This window comes from Dermacentor silvarum, chromosome 4, assembly GCF_013339745.2.
Source record: "Dermacentor silvarum isolate Dsil-2018 chromosome 4, BIME_Dsil_1.4, whole genome shotgun sequence".
NCBI lineage: Eukaryota > Metazoa > Arthropoda > Arachnida > Ixodida > Ixodidae > Dermacentor > Dermacentor silvarum.
The window spans coordinates 40,105,065-40,124,318 of NC_051157.2; the positions used below are offsets into that span (position 1 = coordinate 40,105,065).

Here is a 19,254-nt window from a genome sequence, read left to right on the forward strand (position 1 = left end):
ATATATTTAATATTTCCATATGGACATCATCATCGTCGCCAGCCTATGTTTATGTCCATTGCAGGATGAGGTTATCTGCCTGCGATCTCCAATAACCCCGTCTTGCGCTAGATGCGCTAGGTCTTTATTTTTTCGCGCTTTCTTTCGTTAGTCATTCCAACTTGGGCCTGAAAATATCCTAATTTCATCACCCCACATAGTTTGTTGCCGTCCTCAACTGCCCTTCTCTTCCCTTGCTACCCATTCTGTAACACTACTGGTGCACCGGTTATCTACCCTATGCATTATGTGGCCTGCTCAGCTCCATTCTTTTCTCTTAATGTCAACTAGAATATCGGGTATCAGCGTTTGCTGTCTGATCCACTCCGCTTTCTTCCTGTCTCTTACCATTACGCCTAATATTTTTCGTTCCATCGCTCTTTGCGCGGTCCTTAACTTGTTCTCGAGATTCTTTTTTAACTTCTAAGTTCCTGACCCATAAGTTAGTACCGGTAGAATGCAATGAGTAGAACTTTTTGCTGGGCGAGTTGGTTGAGATCTGAGGAATACATGGTTGTGCTAAAGGTGAGAAGCACGAAAGGAAGACTCTGCGCCCAACCTATTGTTTCCTGCTTTTCTTTCAAAGTCTTTGTTTTCCTGTTAGCACAACCATGTATTCCTTAGAATGCAATGCTTGTACACTTTTTTTTTCAACAAGAATGGTAAGCTCCCAGTCAGGATTTGGTAACACCTCGCGTTTGCACTCCGACCCATTTTTATTCTCCAAATTTCCTACTCATGATCAGGGTCCTCTGTGAGTAATTGACCAAGATAAGCGTACTCCTGTACATACTCTAGAGGCTGACTGGCTATCCTGAATTCTTGCTCCCTTGCCGGGCTATTGAACATTATATTTGTCTTCTGCATGTTGAACTTCAACCACACTCTTACATTAGTAACGTCTGCTGTCGGGTTACTTGGTACAGGGCTAGAAATGATTTTAGACGCAAAATAAGACACAGACAACGAATACCGGTTATATGTGCGCCGGTCCGTCTCTATTATTTGCCAGTGTCTTATTTTGCGGCTAATACCATTTCTACCCACTATTACACTTTCTCGGTTACAGTCCTCACTCCCCATATGAACATGGGGATCTTACAAAATGTACCATATGTTCCCGTATATCATATGATGGCACACACCATACTATAAATGGGAACGTGCGGGCTTTTATAGGGCGCCTACATAATGCCATATGATATTGTATGATGTCATATGCGATGTGGCTAATGCATTTTTGTTTAAGTGGGGATGTCATTCATCTTGCCCTTCTTCAATCGTTAACCCGTATCCACGCCCCCTTTATCGCCAGAATCACTCACAGGACGGCATCGATGATAAGTAATGAGTATAATCTGATGATAAGAATTCCGCCAAAATGCTACATAAGAACTACTTTATTATGACTCTGAACTTTCGACCGTTTGAACCCAACAGACAATCCCTTCCGATAGCAGACAACTATTTATTTGCCACCTGCCTGCCCCTAATTCACGTACTATATGTGACACCTGTGGTCTAAAAGATGTCCCACTTCCGCCATCGCGGCTATGGGGGGCGCTAGCTGACACTTCCAGGACCAGTTATACTACACATGCTCAAATAGCCAAGCAACTTGAAGGCAGGACAGCCGCCGCCACAGCTCGAATGGTAGAGAACCGCACACGTAATGCGGAAAGTGTGGGTTCGGCTCCTACCGGTGACAAGTAATATTTTCATCCTCTTTCATTTCTCTTTTTCTAATCATTTGTACATTTCAATCAAAACCACAATTTACGCTATGCTTTCCTTGGCTTCATTGTGTGTTGGCTTCACATGGATGTAACTAACAAAAATCGAGCCACTCGGTTCCCATTCTTCGCGCTCAGCGAACTTTCAAGGAAGACAAGGATGCGGTTCTGGTCAGTTACTCTATAATCGTAATACTGCTAGGAATAATGGGAGTAATGAGAACGAACAAGACAAGGAGCACTGCTAAGCCACTGTCATATGTTAGAGGGACTACCTCCGCAAAGAGCCGGAGCCCCTTTCCCTGGCACCAGGAAGCAAAAAGCTCAATGAAAAACTAGATAACAAAAAGCTTGTGCTTTATGGCACCTCCTCTGTACCATCCTTCGAAGTACACTCTTCTCTCTCCAGGCCCCTTGAGGGACCTAAGAAATGACGGAGACGTATTAAAAAAAAAAAAAAAACTAAAGTAATTCAAAATAACATGCCCTGCCCACTACACAAGAGTATCGCAGGCTCCCTTGAGGGACAGTATAGGGTCCAATACAGCCAGCACCGAAGACAGCCTTTATATCAGCAAAATTGATGGCAGCTAGCAGACAGAGGCTCTGCACCATGGTCCATACTACTGCAGTTTTAATCGTGGCATGTTAGAAATAGCACCGTAATGGACCAATGCCTGTACTGGACTGCGTTCTGCGCTCGCGACGAACGATGCAACCATGTAACTTTTTTTTTTCGGTGCGTGGCGGAAATCGAAGAACCATGTTCGACCCATAAGCGACCTATTGGACTGACTTTGGCATTATTTCTGTGCAGAACAAATTACTGGCAAATGCCTTCTGGCTTGGATCTCATAAACGAAATGGCTCTTCGCTGCGCCCATAAGTTAGAATCGGACATGCGATCATTTACTCCACGTTCGATATACCAAATGATTCGAAGGAGAAAAACATATAACACAAGGAAAAATACGTTTAAAAGCTGCCACTTCATAATAAGCAAATGTTTTTTTTTGTTAATTTCATTTCTGGGATATGAGATTTGCCTATGCTCGATTTTGATTGTTTTCACGTTCACGCTTAGCCTTTTTCAGCATTCCGCCAAGCATTCAAAGCTAGCCAGGGGCTCGCCAGCTAGGTGTTCGCCATGCGAGTTTGGGCGTCATAAGAAGCAAAGTCCAAATATGAAGTGTCCTTGTATGCAGATCACATTGTGGCAGTGATTGTTAAACTGAGATTTCTTTGTGGGAAAGTTCATCTGCGGTAATAAGAATAATTTGCGTATAACTCTTGACGTGACACTATAAGAAAGAAAACACACCGCTGCGTCAAACACCGCGGATGTGTTCTTTGTGGAGAACAGAGGCAACGGAGCTATCCGCAGAGCACCATATTATGGAAGGCGAAGCGTCCTTCGTTTATTGATTTTTTTTAACGGCCAGTAGCTTCAGACGCTATTCCGGGTGATTGAAACGCAAGCGCAACAGCAACAGGACTGTTTCAGAATAAATCACAAACACGTGTGTTCTGCGGTGATATCGGGCTTAATGTAAGCGGCCATATCCACAAAAAAACTTCTTACGCAAAATCTGTTCGTAAGAGAAGATGCCAGCTAATCATGGTGTCGGACCAATTACAAGGGAAGGCGGCCACCTGATGGCAAAAAACTCTTATGGCCGAAAAGCTTTCTGAATTGAGCCGATAACAGGCACCCAAAATTGTTAACAGCGAGTACCTTTCGGGCCTTCTGTCCTGAGAGAACGGAACACAAAGGCCATGCACAGGCCATGAAACTGCACAGGCCATGCAGACGACGCAATGCGGAGTAGTTTCACCTCCATTGCGACAGATGGCGCCACCAAGCCGCTGAATAGCTGACTGAGAAAAATAAGTGCTTTTGCTCCGGGCGCCGCCGCCACCGCAGCAGGCGGGCACTTCTGTTTCGAGTGTACTAGAATATGGGCATGTGGGCCGAACAGGAGGCGCGGCAGATGCATTCTGGTGTGGCGCTCAACTACGAAAAAGGATAAAAGAACTGACAGTCGGGTTAGTTGATCGTTATTCACCTTAAAATTATTTCACCGTTACAAGGAAAGGGAGAGGCTCTTGAATGGATTCTGGAAACGTTTGTTTGGTAGCGTGCCTAACAGGCCACTCCAGATGGATATGATGAAAAATGAAATTATATGCACAGTTGACAACACAGATACACAACATACACAAAACACAACATTTAACCCTCGACTAAAGTCTTCTCTGCTCACGCAATCATCCAACGTTTTTTTTTTTTTTTTTTTTTTTTTTTTTTTTTGCTCTGTGTTTACTGACGACGACGGTAATCTACCGCATTTCAATGCCATTCAGCATATTTCTCACATAGATGAAATCCAGTAATCTCAGGAAAGTATTTTTCACTTCCTCTTACACTCGACTCAAAGAAATCGTTAGACATACCAATTGATTTTCTCAGCAGATACACCGAATGGTGCTCCAAGTTTCTGTGCATTATCTTCATCAAGACACTTTCATTAGGCGAGCTTCCACGTGACTGGAATTTCGAAAACATTATTACAATGCCAAAAATTAGCAACGCAGTGAATGTTTCCTCGCACAGACCCATTTCTTTGCTATGTAATTGTGTGAAAACTATAGAGCACGTACATTATATTCAAACACATATCGCTTTTCTTTTTTTTTTTTTTTTGGGGGGGGGGGGGGGGGACAAAGCCCCCGGCTAGACTGTCAACTGCAACGCTTTTGGAAGGGGAAACAGCGCGTAATACAAGGACTAAGAAAGATCGACAACATGTGCGCTGACTAACAACGTTGTCTCTATAGATCGCTTGCACTGACGTCATTGTAGCCGCCATGTTGGTGCACCGACGCGATGATAAGCTGGGTGCGTAACGTCACGTGAAAGCTTTCAATAAGATGGAGTGGACTGAAGTACTCGTAGTCACCATGTTGGTGCATCGACACGCTGATAAGGTGTGTGCGTGTGTCACGTGAAAGCTATCAATTGCGACAAAGCAATAGATAGAACAACGCGTCCCATGCGTCAAGCATGTCGTCAAACATATAAAATCATAGATAAAAAACGCAGTGCCATTCCACTCTGTGAGGGTGGGTGACCAGCAGAGCTATATATATGGTGATAAACTATATGGTGACTATAACTTTGCGGTTGCTATGGTAGACGGCCTCCTCTTACCCTCGACTCAAAAAAAAAAAATCGTTAGACATACCAATGGGTTCTGTAACGATACTGGAGCGGCAATGGGCGGGAAGGCGGCGGCAGGCGTTAGCAGCCTGCCGCCGCCATCGCGCCCATTCCCGCTTGTGTTCAAACCGCCGTTCTTTGTAGGCATGCTGTTCTTCCTCAGTCCGCACAATACGCGGCCTACCCATTACAATGTCGGAACGCAACTAAGGTAACGTTCCTATTCACTGCGTGACGTCACCAGCCAAACAGACACACCCATTGGCTATTAAACGCAGCTGGGGCACACCGGTGATACGCTTTTAGGGGCGAAGCTCCTTATAGCGGCACCCGTTCCGTCCCCGTCGTAGTAGTAGTAGTAGTAGTGTGTAACCAGTCTGAGAAAAATGAGAAAAAATTCCGAAGTTGTGTCCGTAGCGCGGAATCGAACCAGGGACCCCTCGCTTCCCAGCGCGCGGCGTTAGCCCACTACGCCACGAAGCGGACATGGACAAACGCACCACGATGGCTATAAATACCCAACATTAACGAAAGGCCGCGTTTCTAGCGCGTTTCTAACGCGTTTGTGCTAGCGCGTTACGGCCCGTGTAAGAAGCTGGTGTAAGACGCTGTGGCCTCTCCACCTTACCTTCAACGCGTTTCGAACGCGCTGCCCAAAGCGGTGGCAAGTCAAGTTCAAGTCGAGGAGCGTTTATGAATACGGGGGGTATACTCTCTCAGCAGTCATGTGATGGCGTCGGCAAACGCGGTGCACGTTCCGGCATAAGTAAATGGCTGCGTAAGACGCTGTGGCCGCTCCCCCTTACTAGAGAGTACTGCACGTTTCTAACGCGTTTGTGCTAGCGTCCCCTTAAGCGGGAGATCCGATGATTCCCTCCGGAGCTTCGCCCACTCATCATAATTCACCTCGTGGATCTGCTGTCATTTTTTTTTCTTTGTATCAAGGCTACGGCGTTCTTGGTCTACGCGCTCGGTCTACGCATGCAGCGGTCCGCTGGAAACTAGCGTATAACAGCTCCACCGTAAAGGTTTCATGTAGAAGAAGAGCGAATCATCAATTAAAAAAAAAGTGACTTGTCCCTCAGGAACGGTGTGAGGCGCACTTTTTAAAATTGAGATTTCTTTTTTGCTCGGATTTATCGAAGCCGTGCTCACACATGCATTGCCTCCTCTGTGAATCGCGTATGCTTCGGCTATCATACGCGCGTAAACTTGTCGATATCCTCCGATAGCCCTACATGCGCGATCGTTTGGTGCGCATCCACAATTGCCACAATGTAGCGCCAATTAAGTTGCTCCCTTGCTTTTGGCGAAGGTTGTTTTCGTGTTCTGAGAGGCGAACATTAAGGCACCGTCCGGTTTGGCTTATGTGCAGTACGTCTTCTTGCAGGTCAGCGGGATTTCATACACGACTCCGACGGTACAGTTCGCATGCGGTCTCGTGTGCTTGACAGCGCATTCATCCTTTTTGGGTCCTTCGGGGTTCACACGTCTGCAGAGCCGGCCTAACTTGTTTGGGGCTGAAAATGCGACAGGAACTCCTACTCACTGAGCGACATTTTTGATCCGGTGAGATACGATATGGACGTAAGGAATTAAGCTTGTTTTTGACCAGTCGCGGGCATTCCACCCGTGTTGCGTATACTCTTGCGGATATACTTCACGATCATTTCCGCTAGGCCTTGTAGTAACGGGACAGGAAATCCCGCGTCGGAAAATCGTTTTACTTGAGTTTTGAAGCTCGACTCAACCTTGTAGAAGCACGACCTTGAAATGATGTTTCTAAGTGCGGGGGTCTCTATTCCTTGACAAGTTTCAACTGGACAAAATTGCCATGTTCGCGTCAGAGTATACGAAAAGAACCTTCCCCAGAAACAAAGAATCAACTTGGCGCTTAATTATTGAAGTTGCGGATGCACACCAGAATTTCGTGCATGTGAGGTTATCGGTAGACACCGACAAATTCATGCGCGTCCGATATTCGAAGCGAATGCGATTCAGAAAGGAGGCAATGTATGTGTGAGCTCGGCTTCGATAGCTCTAATCTTCAGTGGTTTGTGATCCCGACAGCCAAGTTAACGTTACAAAACTCGAAACATCCAAAGAAAGGCAATTAGGTTTGTAAACAATTATTTCAGCTTGCACGTTTCACCGAACACTTTTTAAAACCAGGCAAATATCGAGTTATTACCGGCGCGACGGCGTAATGATAGACTGAAATACATATTTTCGATTTTCCATGGAAAGCTAGGTATTGATGAGGAAAATACATCGAGTCAATCAGACGGCGCCCCGCATGCTCTCGGTATTCAATGGAAGTGAGGGAATACAATATTAAAATGATTGGCGTTCAAAAACGCGTTCTTTCCGCACGTCGTCACAGAGTGGAATCGGTAGCCCACAAGAGCAGTTGAATCTATTGTTGAGCAGTGCTTAAGATCTTCTCTTGGTGGGCAATCTTCACAGCGTTCGTTTCCTTTGTGTATTCCTATCTGGTTTCAGGCATCGGTTACCGTTTTCAGCTGGTATAGCAATTTGTCGGGCAGTTCACTGTTGCCTGAACAGTTGCCATATCCCCAATGTTTGTTGTGTTCTTTATCGCGCTAACGTGTACGCGCAATTATTGGTATTTTTCTGTTTTTTTTCTTTCTTTGACAATCGTGCGTCTCTTCGTTGTTGGATACGCATAGTATATATATATATATATATATATATATATATATATATATATATATATATAAAAGTGTCGCGTGGCACTTGCTTGTGCTTCGCGTTTTCTCTAGCCCTTATTGAGCAACGGAAAGCTGGATCGGGCATTTTTCAGGGTGGTTTACAGTTTTATCATTGACTCTTTTGCTCTGAATATACTATTTGAGTGGTTGTTTCAATAATAAACTAAATATGTAATAATAAAAATACGCAAATTCGTCGCACTTACTCCAAGCGATGGCACACAACATGAGCTTGCTTCTGTCCAGCTTCGTGGCACTTGCACATTTTTGCATTTTGGCACAAGTTACCTGCGACACATCATATATTTTACGTGCTACTTTAAGGTGTGCGCCCCTCACTGTAGCTTGTTCCGAACTTTCCTATAACTTCCTGATTGAAACGTGGCGGTGACCTAGCCTGCTTGATTTAATCAGGTGCGCTATACATAATTTTTATCTAGCATATTTGTATACATCTCCTTAATCTCGACAGGGATCGCACCGCCATCTAGATGCGTTGAAGCGAAGTACTGCATCATGGCACTAACGAGCGCCGACAGTGGGCGCTTCGGCAGTCTCAGCGCAGAGGAGGCTCCAACGCGGTGTAGCAAGTTCATATAGGTGTTCTGTGGCGTAGCCTCGTGTAGTTGGTGTAGGCCTTCCGCTGAGGTGACGACGCAGTTTCCGCACATGGTTTGTCTTTCGCGTCGGATTAGCCTGTGACGCCTCGTCGCCTACGGAGTGCAACTTGAAGATATGCATCAGATGTGCTTACACGCCACCTACTGCTTCGCTTGCGTGGACCCCAACCAAGAAAACTGCTGCGCTAAGCGGCGCAGAAGGGCAATGACGTCGATGGGCGAATCTCGCTTTGGTCCGGCGAGAGACACGCCAGCGTGAAGCAGAACGCGTACGCGGCCCACGCTGCGCGCTCTGCCACTCGCATTCCTGAAGCTGAGTGCGTCGCAACTCAACTGGCTGCCAAAGACATTACGGTGCCGAAGCGACATTCGCCGAAGCGACTCGGCGGCAGGACGCGGCTCTCCAACAGGACGTCGCGGGCAAAGCAAACCTGCAACACGGTCGCCGACCCGCAAATCTCGCGCCTTTCGCCACAGCGGACCGTGAGTTCACGAAGTGATTTACTAACAACCCGTTCGGTTTCACTTGTACGGTTTGCGAACGCCTGTGGTTTACGGTGTCTTTGCGCAGTGCTCCGGCGCGTGCAATGAAGTGTCTCCGGGGGATGTTTCCCGGTCGCAAGCCGTTCGACAACTTTCGCTTGTGTGGCAATTGTCGAGGATCCCTGTGAAGTGTAGGGTGCCGCTGATGGCTACTTGCAACTTAATTCTTCACGTACGATAAACATGCAACAGCTTCTGTGAAGACACGTTTTACTTTCGTGTTTTACCGATTCCTATGAAAAGGGATCAACCATAATTTAAAAAAAAATTTGATTCTCAACCTTGCCTGACACAACTTGACTACGTTCAAGATACATTTTCATGACGTCCATTAATAGCCGCTTGTGTGATATTTATCCGAAACGATTGAACATTGTTTTATAAGCTGCAGAGATATGCCATTTTATTTTGGGATGTGCTTCACTGAACTCTTAAAAAAATAGACTTGGATCAAAATCCTTATTCTGTGCGATATCTGGTGCCAACTAGTAGTGTCGATGTACCTTTTGATATGTTTCTGCTCATTTGAATGCATAACCTATGGAAAACACGCATGTTGGATGAAAATGCCGAAGCTATAATTTCACCAGCAATGCATTTTCATTTTTGTCTTTAAATTATTGTTCAAATGATTGTCCAACTGAAAGATCGATACGAACAAATCGAATTTTGTCCAGATTGGGATTATGTATTGGTAAGGTGCTTATCCTTACTGCCACTTTAGTGTTTCTTGGGAAGATCTACCGTGACTTGAGCAGCATGTTTCAGTGGTGAATAGGAACGCTGTGGTGATCTATGTATGACGGCTTTGTCGCCGTCCAACTGGAACATCTTCTTAGCTCGTTGATTTGTTTGTTTCCAGCAAGAGTCTTGTGTGCCTGAAATCAATATGACGAACAAAATTAAATTGTGGCGTAATGGTTAGAGCACCAGGCTCATGTTCTGCGGTTTCGAGGTCCAAATCCCGCCACCGGGTGCGCTTCTACTTTTCTTTTAAGAGTGCAAAGGAATCTACTTGGCAAGAATCCGACTAGCGACTAAACGACCGACATAGGTTAAACCACGATATGGTAGGGAAAGAAACCTTCACTGGGGGTAAAAAGTAATAGAAAAATACAATGCAAAACATGAACAAATGATTGAAATCACTTATATATGGCATTCAAAGAATATTTAGTGGTTTTGGACAGTACCAGACCTTGTGTGTCAGTGTAGAATAGTCCCAGAAAAATTTATGTTAGAATGTGTCGGTGCAAGCTATTCTGAAAACTATAGCGGGATACGTTGTACAGCCATGCGCTCGTGTAAGTGCAAAATGCTTCAGAGAAACATTGTGGCGCCGGTGGGAAAGAAGGATTGGACGATGAGGTGGCATACGACAGGAAGGAGATCATCAAGGTAAGCGATGGTCGAGAAGATAGGAGAAGAACACAAACTCATGAATTCCATAACCCAAATGCGCATGTGTAGCAGTATACCATGGGCGTGATCGGACGGCGCAGCATGTAGTACCTAAAACCACGCGCTCGCTGTTCACATTTATTCTTTCTTGATAGTACATGACTATCGCACACGACGCAGCCACTTTAAAGCTACACCTGCTGTAGATTCCATGACATAAAAAAAATGCTCGGTGGCAGCAGTGTCACCGAAGAACTTCTTCATTATGAAGAAAAAGAAAACTGCATCCAGGGACATTCCCGGCACAACGTAAGTCATTCCGGGAGCGAGGGAGACAAGCCCAGCAAAATCGGGCACTGACTTCTATAAGTCCCCGGCTGCGCAGCGTTCAGCAGTGCCAGCTAATTCACACCCGGAAGCATTTTGTTTCCTCAACCCCGCCGAGAGTGAAAACCGTGTCCGCCGCGCGACACCGCTGTTACGCGGTTTTCGAGCCATCCACATAATTCAGCCGGCGACCACGCGGCCCCGCACGCACGCCAGGGGCCAACGGTCTCATCAAGCGGAGATATCCTCTCCTTTTTCTCCCTACCACGCCTTTCTTCGCCCCTTTTTTACCCGCGCGGGTTGCCCGGCAACCGACGTCGCCATGGCAACCACCTCCCGCCCAGTTCTTTTTCCCTCGTTCTCGGTGGCCTGCCACCATGTCGAGGCTCCGAGCTTCCCGGTCCTACCTCCGCGAGCCGTTGCCCCTTCCTTCGAGAAGAATGTCCCCGCAACTGAGCGGCGCGCGCTGCCGGACGCGAATGCTTGTTACGTTTATCGCCCGCGATTTTGTCACTGCGTGTGAGATAACCGGCAGAGGAGGAGGCAGAAATGGCGGGGACCACTGTAAGAGTGCGGATGTTTCGAGAGTCGTTGGAGCCGGGATGCCTCGACGGGGCGGGCAGGGCTCGCCCGCCGATTCTCCCAGTGGGAAGCCCGCCAGCGAGGCCTAGCTAGATGATGCTGCTTAGCATCGTGAACCGCTTTGGCTTCTACACGCCGACCGGTGAGTGCGGCACGCTCGCTTTCTCCGTTCACTGTCGGTCCGGCAGCTTCTCTGCGGGATGTTGGAGCGTGGTTCTATTTACGGGCCTTGCATCATCGTAGCGGAAGCCCGGGCTGCCCTGAGAAGATAAAAGCACTCGTTTACAAAACGTAGCTCATTGTTACACGACTGACACCAACGCGTTCTTGCCTGAAATTGAATTTATAAACTAAGAACTCAGCGTAACGGCGGTTTCCCGGTGACAGGAGTGTCACGTGGAGGATTGTTATGACGTGCCTGGAAAAGAGCTGTCTTTGCCAACACTGCTTGTTCCAACAAAATTATACTGTTTCATCGAGAACGTGCGCGTCAGACGTTTATCAATGTAGGTGTGGCAAAGGCACAATAGGTGCGCTGTTATAGGGCTTTAGAACATACTGCTGAGTGCGCAGCAAAAGCCAGAGAGCCGACGGGTTTGCAGAGCACACGAGGCAGCCGCTGATGCAGCAGATCGACATAGGTGATTACGTATGAAGAATGCTGTTTCTATAGCCATAAAATGTTGCTTGATTTTCACGCGAGGATCACTGATGTTTTTTTGTTTTTTTGTAACAGCTTGAGAAGTGAGGTCAAGTACGCAAAAAAGAAGAAAAAAGACAAGAAATATTTATAAAAGAGCAAAATATAAGAAACAATAGAAGAGAAAAAAAATAAAAGACAGATGGTATTTGGCTATCATGTAGACTCTACCGCTTCAGCTGGCTTCCCCTCATGAAGAGCATTGCTTGTTTCCGCGATCGATCTGTCGTTCGCTGAGCTCGCTGGCCGCCGCTCAGTCGGATGCGACTGTAATAAGAATCGATGTGCACCCCTGCGAACTATATATATATATATATATATATATATAAACAACTATTCACGGACGTAATTCTACCGCACGTGTACAATTTGTTATGTGCGAGTGCGCCACCTTCGGTCCGTCAGGGAGAGCCAGAAAACATGTACAATTTGACTGTTTTCCTCTTAGTGGTTTCACGTGGTATGAATCGATTCAGAGCCGATGTGCTACTGCGTATCTCCGAACGTACAGCCCATTAGCTTCGGGCATTGGAAGTTCATTTGTTGTCATTTTAAAAATCGCCTCATGCTTGCTGTCGTAAATATTGATTTTTAACGGATGTATAAACAGTGCTTATTCAATTTCAAAGCATGTGCTTGCATGATCAGCCACGTCATCTTAGTATGGGCCTACGTGGACGCTTATAACTTGCTCTCCATTCAAGAACTTCTGTAATTCTAGGATTCTCTACTGATGGGCAAGTCGTTATTTCTATAGAGAACCACTGCGCCCTCTCGATGTGTTGAGAAACTTATCGTACACCTATGCCGTTTATTCTTGTCATCTTGCGAACCAATCTGGGAAATATGCGTGGTTCGAGTGTAATTAATATCTCAAGTCACTCACTTGCACAAAGCCGCTGCCGCCGGTCTGATAAAAGCCTGCGCATTGAAACTTTTCAGATTCTACTTGACCGTATCAAAGGGTGGTGAAAGAACACAGGTGTTCGCCCGTGAAGCAAACTTTTCTTGACAGTGAAACAGTGCTCACGATTGACCATGTTTATGCTGAGAAAAAGTGCATCATAAATGCAGCCCAAGTCCAACTGTTAAACTAACCGAGTACTTTGTTTCGAAGCTTCTGTTTTATTCCCGGCTTCTCTCTCTGGCAAAAAAGTCGGCACTGCCTGTTCCGGCGCTATTACAATTGGCCCAGTCACACTTATTCGGAACATTTGGAGATTATGTTAAATTATTCACGGACGCATCTGTACACAGCGATGGCCAAGGCGCCCCTGCAGCTTTCTTCTGCCCTTCAACTGACATCCGACGGGCACTTCACATATCACATTCAGCTTCATCAACAACTGCGGAGCTGGCAGCGATTGATGCTGCTCTGAAGTACGGGCAAGTGGCGTTAAGAACATTGAAGGCTGTCATCCTTACGGGCTCCCACGCTGCCCTTAGCATACTACAGAGAAGTGACGCTGATCGCCCAGTTGTGCGCCCAGCATCATTGAGTCTGCCAGAAAAATTACACCTCGTGGAGTATCCCTCGTTGGCCAGTGGATAGCTTCGCACGTAGGTATCGCCGGAAACGAAGAGGCTGATCGACTGGCTTCTTCTTCTGCGCACGACGAATGTGACTGTCCGAAAATTTTCTGTAGGCTTGACGATGCTTATCTGTTGATTCGAAGGTACCTACTCAAGCGGCATCCAGACCAGCATGTTACTAAAGGATCCTTTTCTCCCCGTGTTCGTGGTCGAGGCTTGCCTCGTCATGCTAGGGCTCTATTGCTCAAGTTAAGGGCCGGCTATGTTCTGGTGTCTGAGAGAGGCAGAAGAAAAGGGGAAAGGCAGGGAGGTTAACCAGAGGGGAAGGTCCGGTTTTCTACCCTACGCTGGGGAGAGAGGGGAGGTAAAGTGACATCTGGTGTCTGAACGTTTATATATAATTTTTTTTTTTTGAGCAGTTCAGGTAACGTTCGCTCGGACACATGGCACATAAGCTAGCTGTCAACCACTTGAATTGCCTCACTTTGTTTACGGGCACGTGATTTTGTTTCCTTCTTGTACATACGTTTTAAAGTTTGGTTCTGGAATTAGCTGTTGCCACATTCAAGTTAACATCGCGGTAAATCCTAAGCTCCTGAAAGTGCAGCTTTACCCGGCTTTGTGCTGGTATAAATGCTCTGAAATTTGCAGGTATAAAACCCCATCTTATACCTGCAAATTTCCTAATGTCATCGCACCAGTCGCAGGGACTCCCAATCTGAGAAGGGAAGCGCAGTCGAGGACGGCAGAGAAGTAGATGGTGTGATGAAATTAGAAAATTTTCACGTATGAGATGAGCTGGCACAAGACAGGGTTAATCAGAATTCGCTGGGAGAGGCCTTCGTCCTGCAGTGGACATAAATAAGTTGATTATGATGATGGTGACGACTAAGATGACGGCGATGGTAACGATGATGACGATGATATGCTCTGAAGAGCACCTAATTGTCGCGAAAGCTTCACATGTATAATTGGTTTAAAGCTCTACCAGGTTCTATGCTATCGACCAAACGTAATGTTTTAAGACCAAGCGTAACACCGACGATGAAGGCAGTTGTGGCAGATTGAGTGAGAGGCTTGATTGGGCCGACTTCACTGAGGCAGACTGCGTCAAATGCTGTTGTACTTTCGTGTTTTTCTTTTGCTTCAAGTTGTATTGCATTTAGTCAGGCATTCTCACGGCACTGTTTGTGTCAAAGTATATCAATGTTCTTTTACCTGCTTACTCATGTTGTATGTTTGAGCAGTTTTTATTTTCAATTGAAGCATAGTGACAAACAATAAAATGGAACCAACTATTTAGCGAACTTCGTCTAACGTGAACCCTTGGGTTTGACAGGGATCTACAATGTCCTTGATTGACTTAGCAGTTGAATGATTGGGCTTAACGTTCAAAAACAAATATAAAAAAAGCACCGGCTATGGGAAACGCAGTATATAAAGGCGAAGAGGTGTGTGTGTGTGGGGGGGGGGGGGGGGGGGGTGTAATGCTTTGGATAATTTTGGCCACCTAATATTCGTCAACATGCACCCGGAGTGCGCTACAAGTGAGTTTATGCAATATTGCTTCTTCGAAACGCTGTTGCCACCGCCGAGAATCGAAGCCAAGAATGTGCGATCAGCAGCAGAATGTCATAGCCACAGAGCCACCACTAAAGAACAAAGAACTGTTCAAAGTTTTCAGTGGTTACGTTTACTTCTCTATATAAGAGTACCTTATATCGGCAGCAAAATAAGGAATTTTAAGTGAAGGATTCAGTACATAGTGATCCCCAAGAAAACGTGCGAATCAAGTACTTGAATTTTTCTTTTATTATTTAGTTGAAACATTCGAAGACGTATTCATTCGTACGAAAAAAAAAACAGCAACAACGTTTGTTAATATTATTTATCTGAGAAGAGATTTATCGGCGCTGTCCTTCAAGGACGCTTCGAGTTCCAAGAACGGCGAGGCAGCGTGGAGCACCGTCTACAAAAGACACCAGCGACCAACAGCGCGAGCAGAGCGGGCCGAGCGTTGGCGATGCCGCTGGACGGAGGCGCGTCTTCTTCACAATCGCCCCCGCAGAAAAAGAGCCAACCTGGCGACCTAAGAGGTTGTTGGCAGAGGGTAATGGTAGGGCTTGAGACGCGCCACGTGGACGAGGTCACGTCCACGCCGGTGCATGTCGTTGGTGGAGAAAGTGGCTCGATGAGAAAATTCCCCGGGGACGTTCGCTCCAAGACGCGGTAGGGCCCTTCGTACTTTGGAACGAGTTTTGAGGAAAGGCCGGGAGTTTGGCAACGAACAGCCAGCCATACAAGAGACCCTGGACCATACGTGGGACTGGGCAGCGAGTCGGCGCGGCCATCCTTCTGGCGCTGTTGCTCTTGTGACGTAGAGGTGCGCGCGAGCTGGCAGCACTCTTCGGCTTGTCGGGCAGCTTCGTACACAGATGGGCACTCGGAAGCGTCAGGATGGTATGGAAGGAGAGTGTCGATGGTATGCAATGGTTCCCGTCCATATAGGAGGAAGAAAGGTGAAAATCCCGTAGTAGCCTGTGTCGCGGTGTTGTATGCGAATGTGACAAAAGGAAGTACGTGGTCCCAGTTCCCATGATGAGATGCCACGTACATCACGCGCATATCACCGAGAGTGCGGTTAAACCGCTCCGTGAGCCCGTTAGTTTGCGGATGGTAAGCCGTGCTCGTCCGATGAATGATGTGACCTTCCGAAAGCAGAGCTTCGACGGCCTCGGAGAGGAAGGCGCGACCTCTATCACTGAGGAGTTCTCGAGGGGAGCCATGTCGAAGGATGAAGCGATGCAGGACGAAAGAGGCTATATCCTGCGCTGTAGCATTCGGTAGAGCCGCAGTTTCGGCGTAGCGTGTCAAATGGTCCACCGCAACTATAATCCACCGATTGCCATCCGGTGTCATGGGAAGCGGGCCGTAGAGGTCAATGCCTACGCGATCGAAGGGTTTGGCAGAGCACGGAAGCGGCTGCAAGGCACCAGACGCACGTAAAGGTGGTAATTTGCGACGTTGACAGTCAGGGCAGCACTGAATAAACTTTCGTACAAAAGTGTACATTCCCCGCCAGTAGTAGCGGTGGCTGATACGTTCGTAAGTCTTAAATACTCCGGCATGGCCACATTGCGGATCGTCGTGAAAAGAGGCACAGATTTGGGACCTCAAGCTGCCGGGAATGACTAGTAGCCTTCGGGAGCGTAGTTGCGTCGGTGGAGCAGCTTATTTACGCAAGCTTGTAGTAAAATTCAAAGGACGAATGTGTAGGTAACTGCCACGCCCCGCATTGCGTATAGTCAATAAACATAGGGCATTTCATGTATACCCGCGGTACAAGGAATTGGGAAATATTACGCTGTTGTTTTGTTCGTGAAAGTCGTTGCACAACATACGGATTGTTTTCCAACACGAGCACACATCGATGAGTGAAAAAAATATGTGCGCCATGGAGCCCACGTTCATTTACATTTCCCGCGACGACCTCGAAATGACTGATAGCTTATCTGATTTACGAGACGAATGTTAAGGCAGAAAATTAACATCACACGCTACGCAAAAAAAGCAAAGACAGTCACCGCCCATCTACGTCGTTTTTGCTCCTTTATGTCCTGTCCATTTAGGCGGCACTAACTCAGCCTTAAATAACAGTTTGCCTACTATTCCGTGAACGAATTCTTTTGATAGAAAGACGCGCAACAAGCGTGTGGGTCACCACTGTGGACCGGACAGCGTCCATAGCAACGGTTTGCCCTCAACTTGTCCATATGCCAGTCGCCGGCTTTGGCTGAACCCGGTTTCAGGGAACAACACCGTTGCCAAGCGAAGGGACGGCACCCTCCTTTCCTTTCTCCTCTTCCTCTCGTCCCCCTCTCCCGTCAACTGGCCATCGATAACAAGCTGTGGCATGACCGGTCCACCTGGTGGGACGAGGCCTGGCCGGAAACAGGAAGCCACGTCACGCACGCAAGGCCTCTTACTCGCTATTTTTTTTTCTGTGCCCACCCCCTCATCAACTCACCTCTCACGGCGCCGCGAAATTGTCGATACGCGACTCACGGCGCGGGCCTCTGCGGGACGCTTGCGCCCAACGCCGCAGTTTTAGGGAAGTGCGCGATGTGCCACGCGACCCCGAGTCTGCCCCGGTCAATGCAAAAAGCAAGGCGGGGGAATTGTGAGCCGTGACGGTGTGTAGTTACGGGAACAGAAGCGGTAGTACAGTAGTAGCAGTCGCAGTTGGGGTCATCGTGTGCATCGGCACAGCAGTGTGATGTGCGTTCCGGCGGCAGTGCTTCTGGAGAACAGCATGTTCAGCCTATCGCTCACCCAGTGTGCCGAAGGCAGCGGCTCCGAGACGGAGCTGTGCTCCGTGAGCGAACCGCTGCTGTGTTGCCGTCGCCACTCGCCTCGCGGCAGCGGAGGTGCTTCGCTGGCACCCATCGCGGCAGAATCGTCCTCGGCGGCCGCGTACCACGGGGCCAAGAGGTCCAGCTGGCCAAAGTGTTGCCGCCGCAAGAACGAGTCCAGGCTTAGCGAGGAGTTCGCGCTCTCCGTCCTGCCGCTGCTGCACGAAGGTAAAAAAAGAAACGCCCCAGCTTTGGCACTATATACTGGGTCACTGGGCCGTTCGACTGCGCGTAGCCATTCTCGCGTTCCGGTTGTGTCGCCCCGCTGCTGAAGCTGCATTAGGTCGTGGACTCGATTTCTCGGCCGCGGTGGTGGCAGCCACGCATTTCGATGGAAGCGGAATACAAAAGAATTAATAAAAAATAAAAATAAACAGTGCAATTAAATTCAGGTGCATGTCAAACCAATTCGCAGATTACTGAGGACTTGAGCGCTGGGATGGTGACACATGAAGAGAAAAACAGACACGCACTTCTTTGCGTGTGGTCGTCTGAGCGCTGTCTTATTCAGTATCTCCAGTAATACTACCAACTATCCCAATTACCCTTGTCACTCCAGACGGTGGAAAGTAAAGTAGAAGTCCTCCGATGCCTGTGCCTTATTGGCCACTTTACATTTTTGGTGTGAAAACATCAATTGATCAGTTATTCTATTTATGATTAGTGATGCAGCTTGAACGTTTTGCCCGAACAGCTGCGTCGGTGTCTCGCGACTGGTCGTGGGGAGTGTAGGGAGTATTCAACATAGTGGATGCAGTTTATAATAAGTCTTTGTGTGGAAGCCGGTCATGAAGTGAATGCAGGCAGGTGGGGTGAATTGAGTGTTTGTGTGTCTTCGTCTGATGAGGACTCCCTGTATTCGTGTATAGTTCGGTGTGCAGTTTGGGGAAGACGCTTAAAAAAGTCGCGGTACTTTTGACAATAAATATTAGCGGTGATTAAGTTTTGGATCATGTATACATATTTTCAGTACAATAAATGCGAAGCTATATGTAAACAAAAATAGTTGAGTGTGAAATTGAAGGAGAGAAATTGTTTCATCCGTTGAAGCTTCCGATAAAGCACGAATGAGTGACATTTGTAATTGTAATTTCCCACTGACGACAAATGAGTTCTGAGAGTTTATGACTCTCGATGCTTGCATTTCACGGTTCCGAACCAATCGGGCGTTATTAGAGGGACTTGTGCTTCTTTATTTGGAGTGAAGTTGTATGCATACACGCTCTAATAACAACGATCTCCAGAGATTCTTGTCGCACATTGGGCTGGATGTGGCAATGCAGCTTTGTTTGTACAGGTTACTGAGCTGGCTTGCGAATGTAATGACAGGAAATTTGAGATGCGAAGCTTTCAGCGTGTTAATGGCTCAATATGAATAACGAAGCCAGTGATGACTAACTATCACAGCTAAA

General features: G+C 47.2%; 1 protein-coding gene across 4 annotated transcripts in view; it reads left to right on the top strand.

Moving 5' to 3' along the window:
* LOC119449836 (putative thiamine transporter SLC35F3) overlaps positions 1-19,254 on the top strand; it is a 213,644-nt gene that overhangs the window by 155,149 nt on the left and 39,241 nt on the right. The window contains exon 1 of one of the 4 annotated variants that reach the window (XM_037713104.2): positions 11,030-11,339. The exons of the other annotated variants lie outside the window; for them this stretch is intronic. Coding sequence (XP_037569032.1) covers positions 11,291-11,339 — 49 coding nt within the window. The 5' untranslated portion in view covers positions 11,030-11,290. Of the gene's footprint in view, positions 1-11,029; positions 11,340-19,254 lie in introns of those variants that run through there. 4 annotated transcript variants of the gene reach the window in all.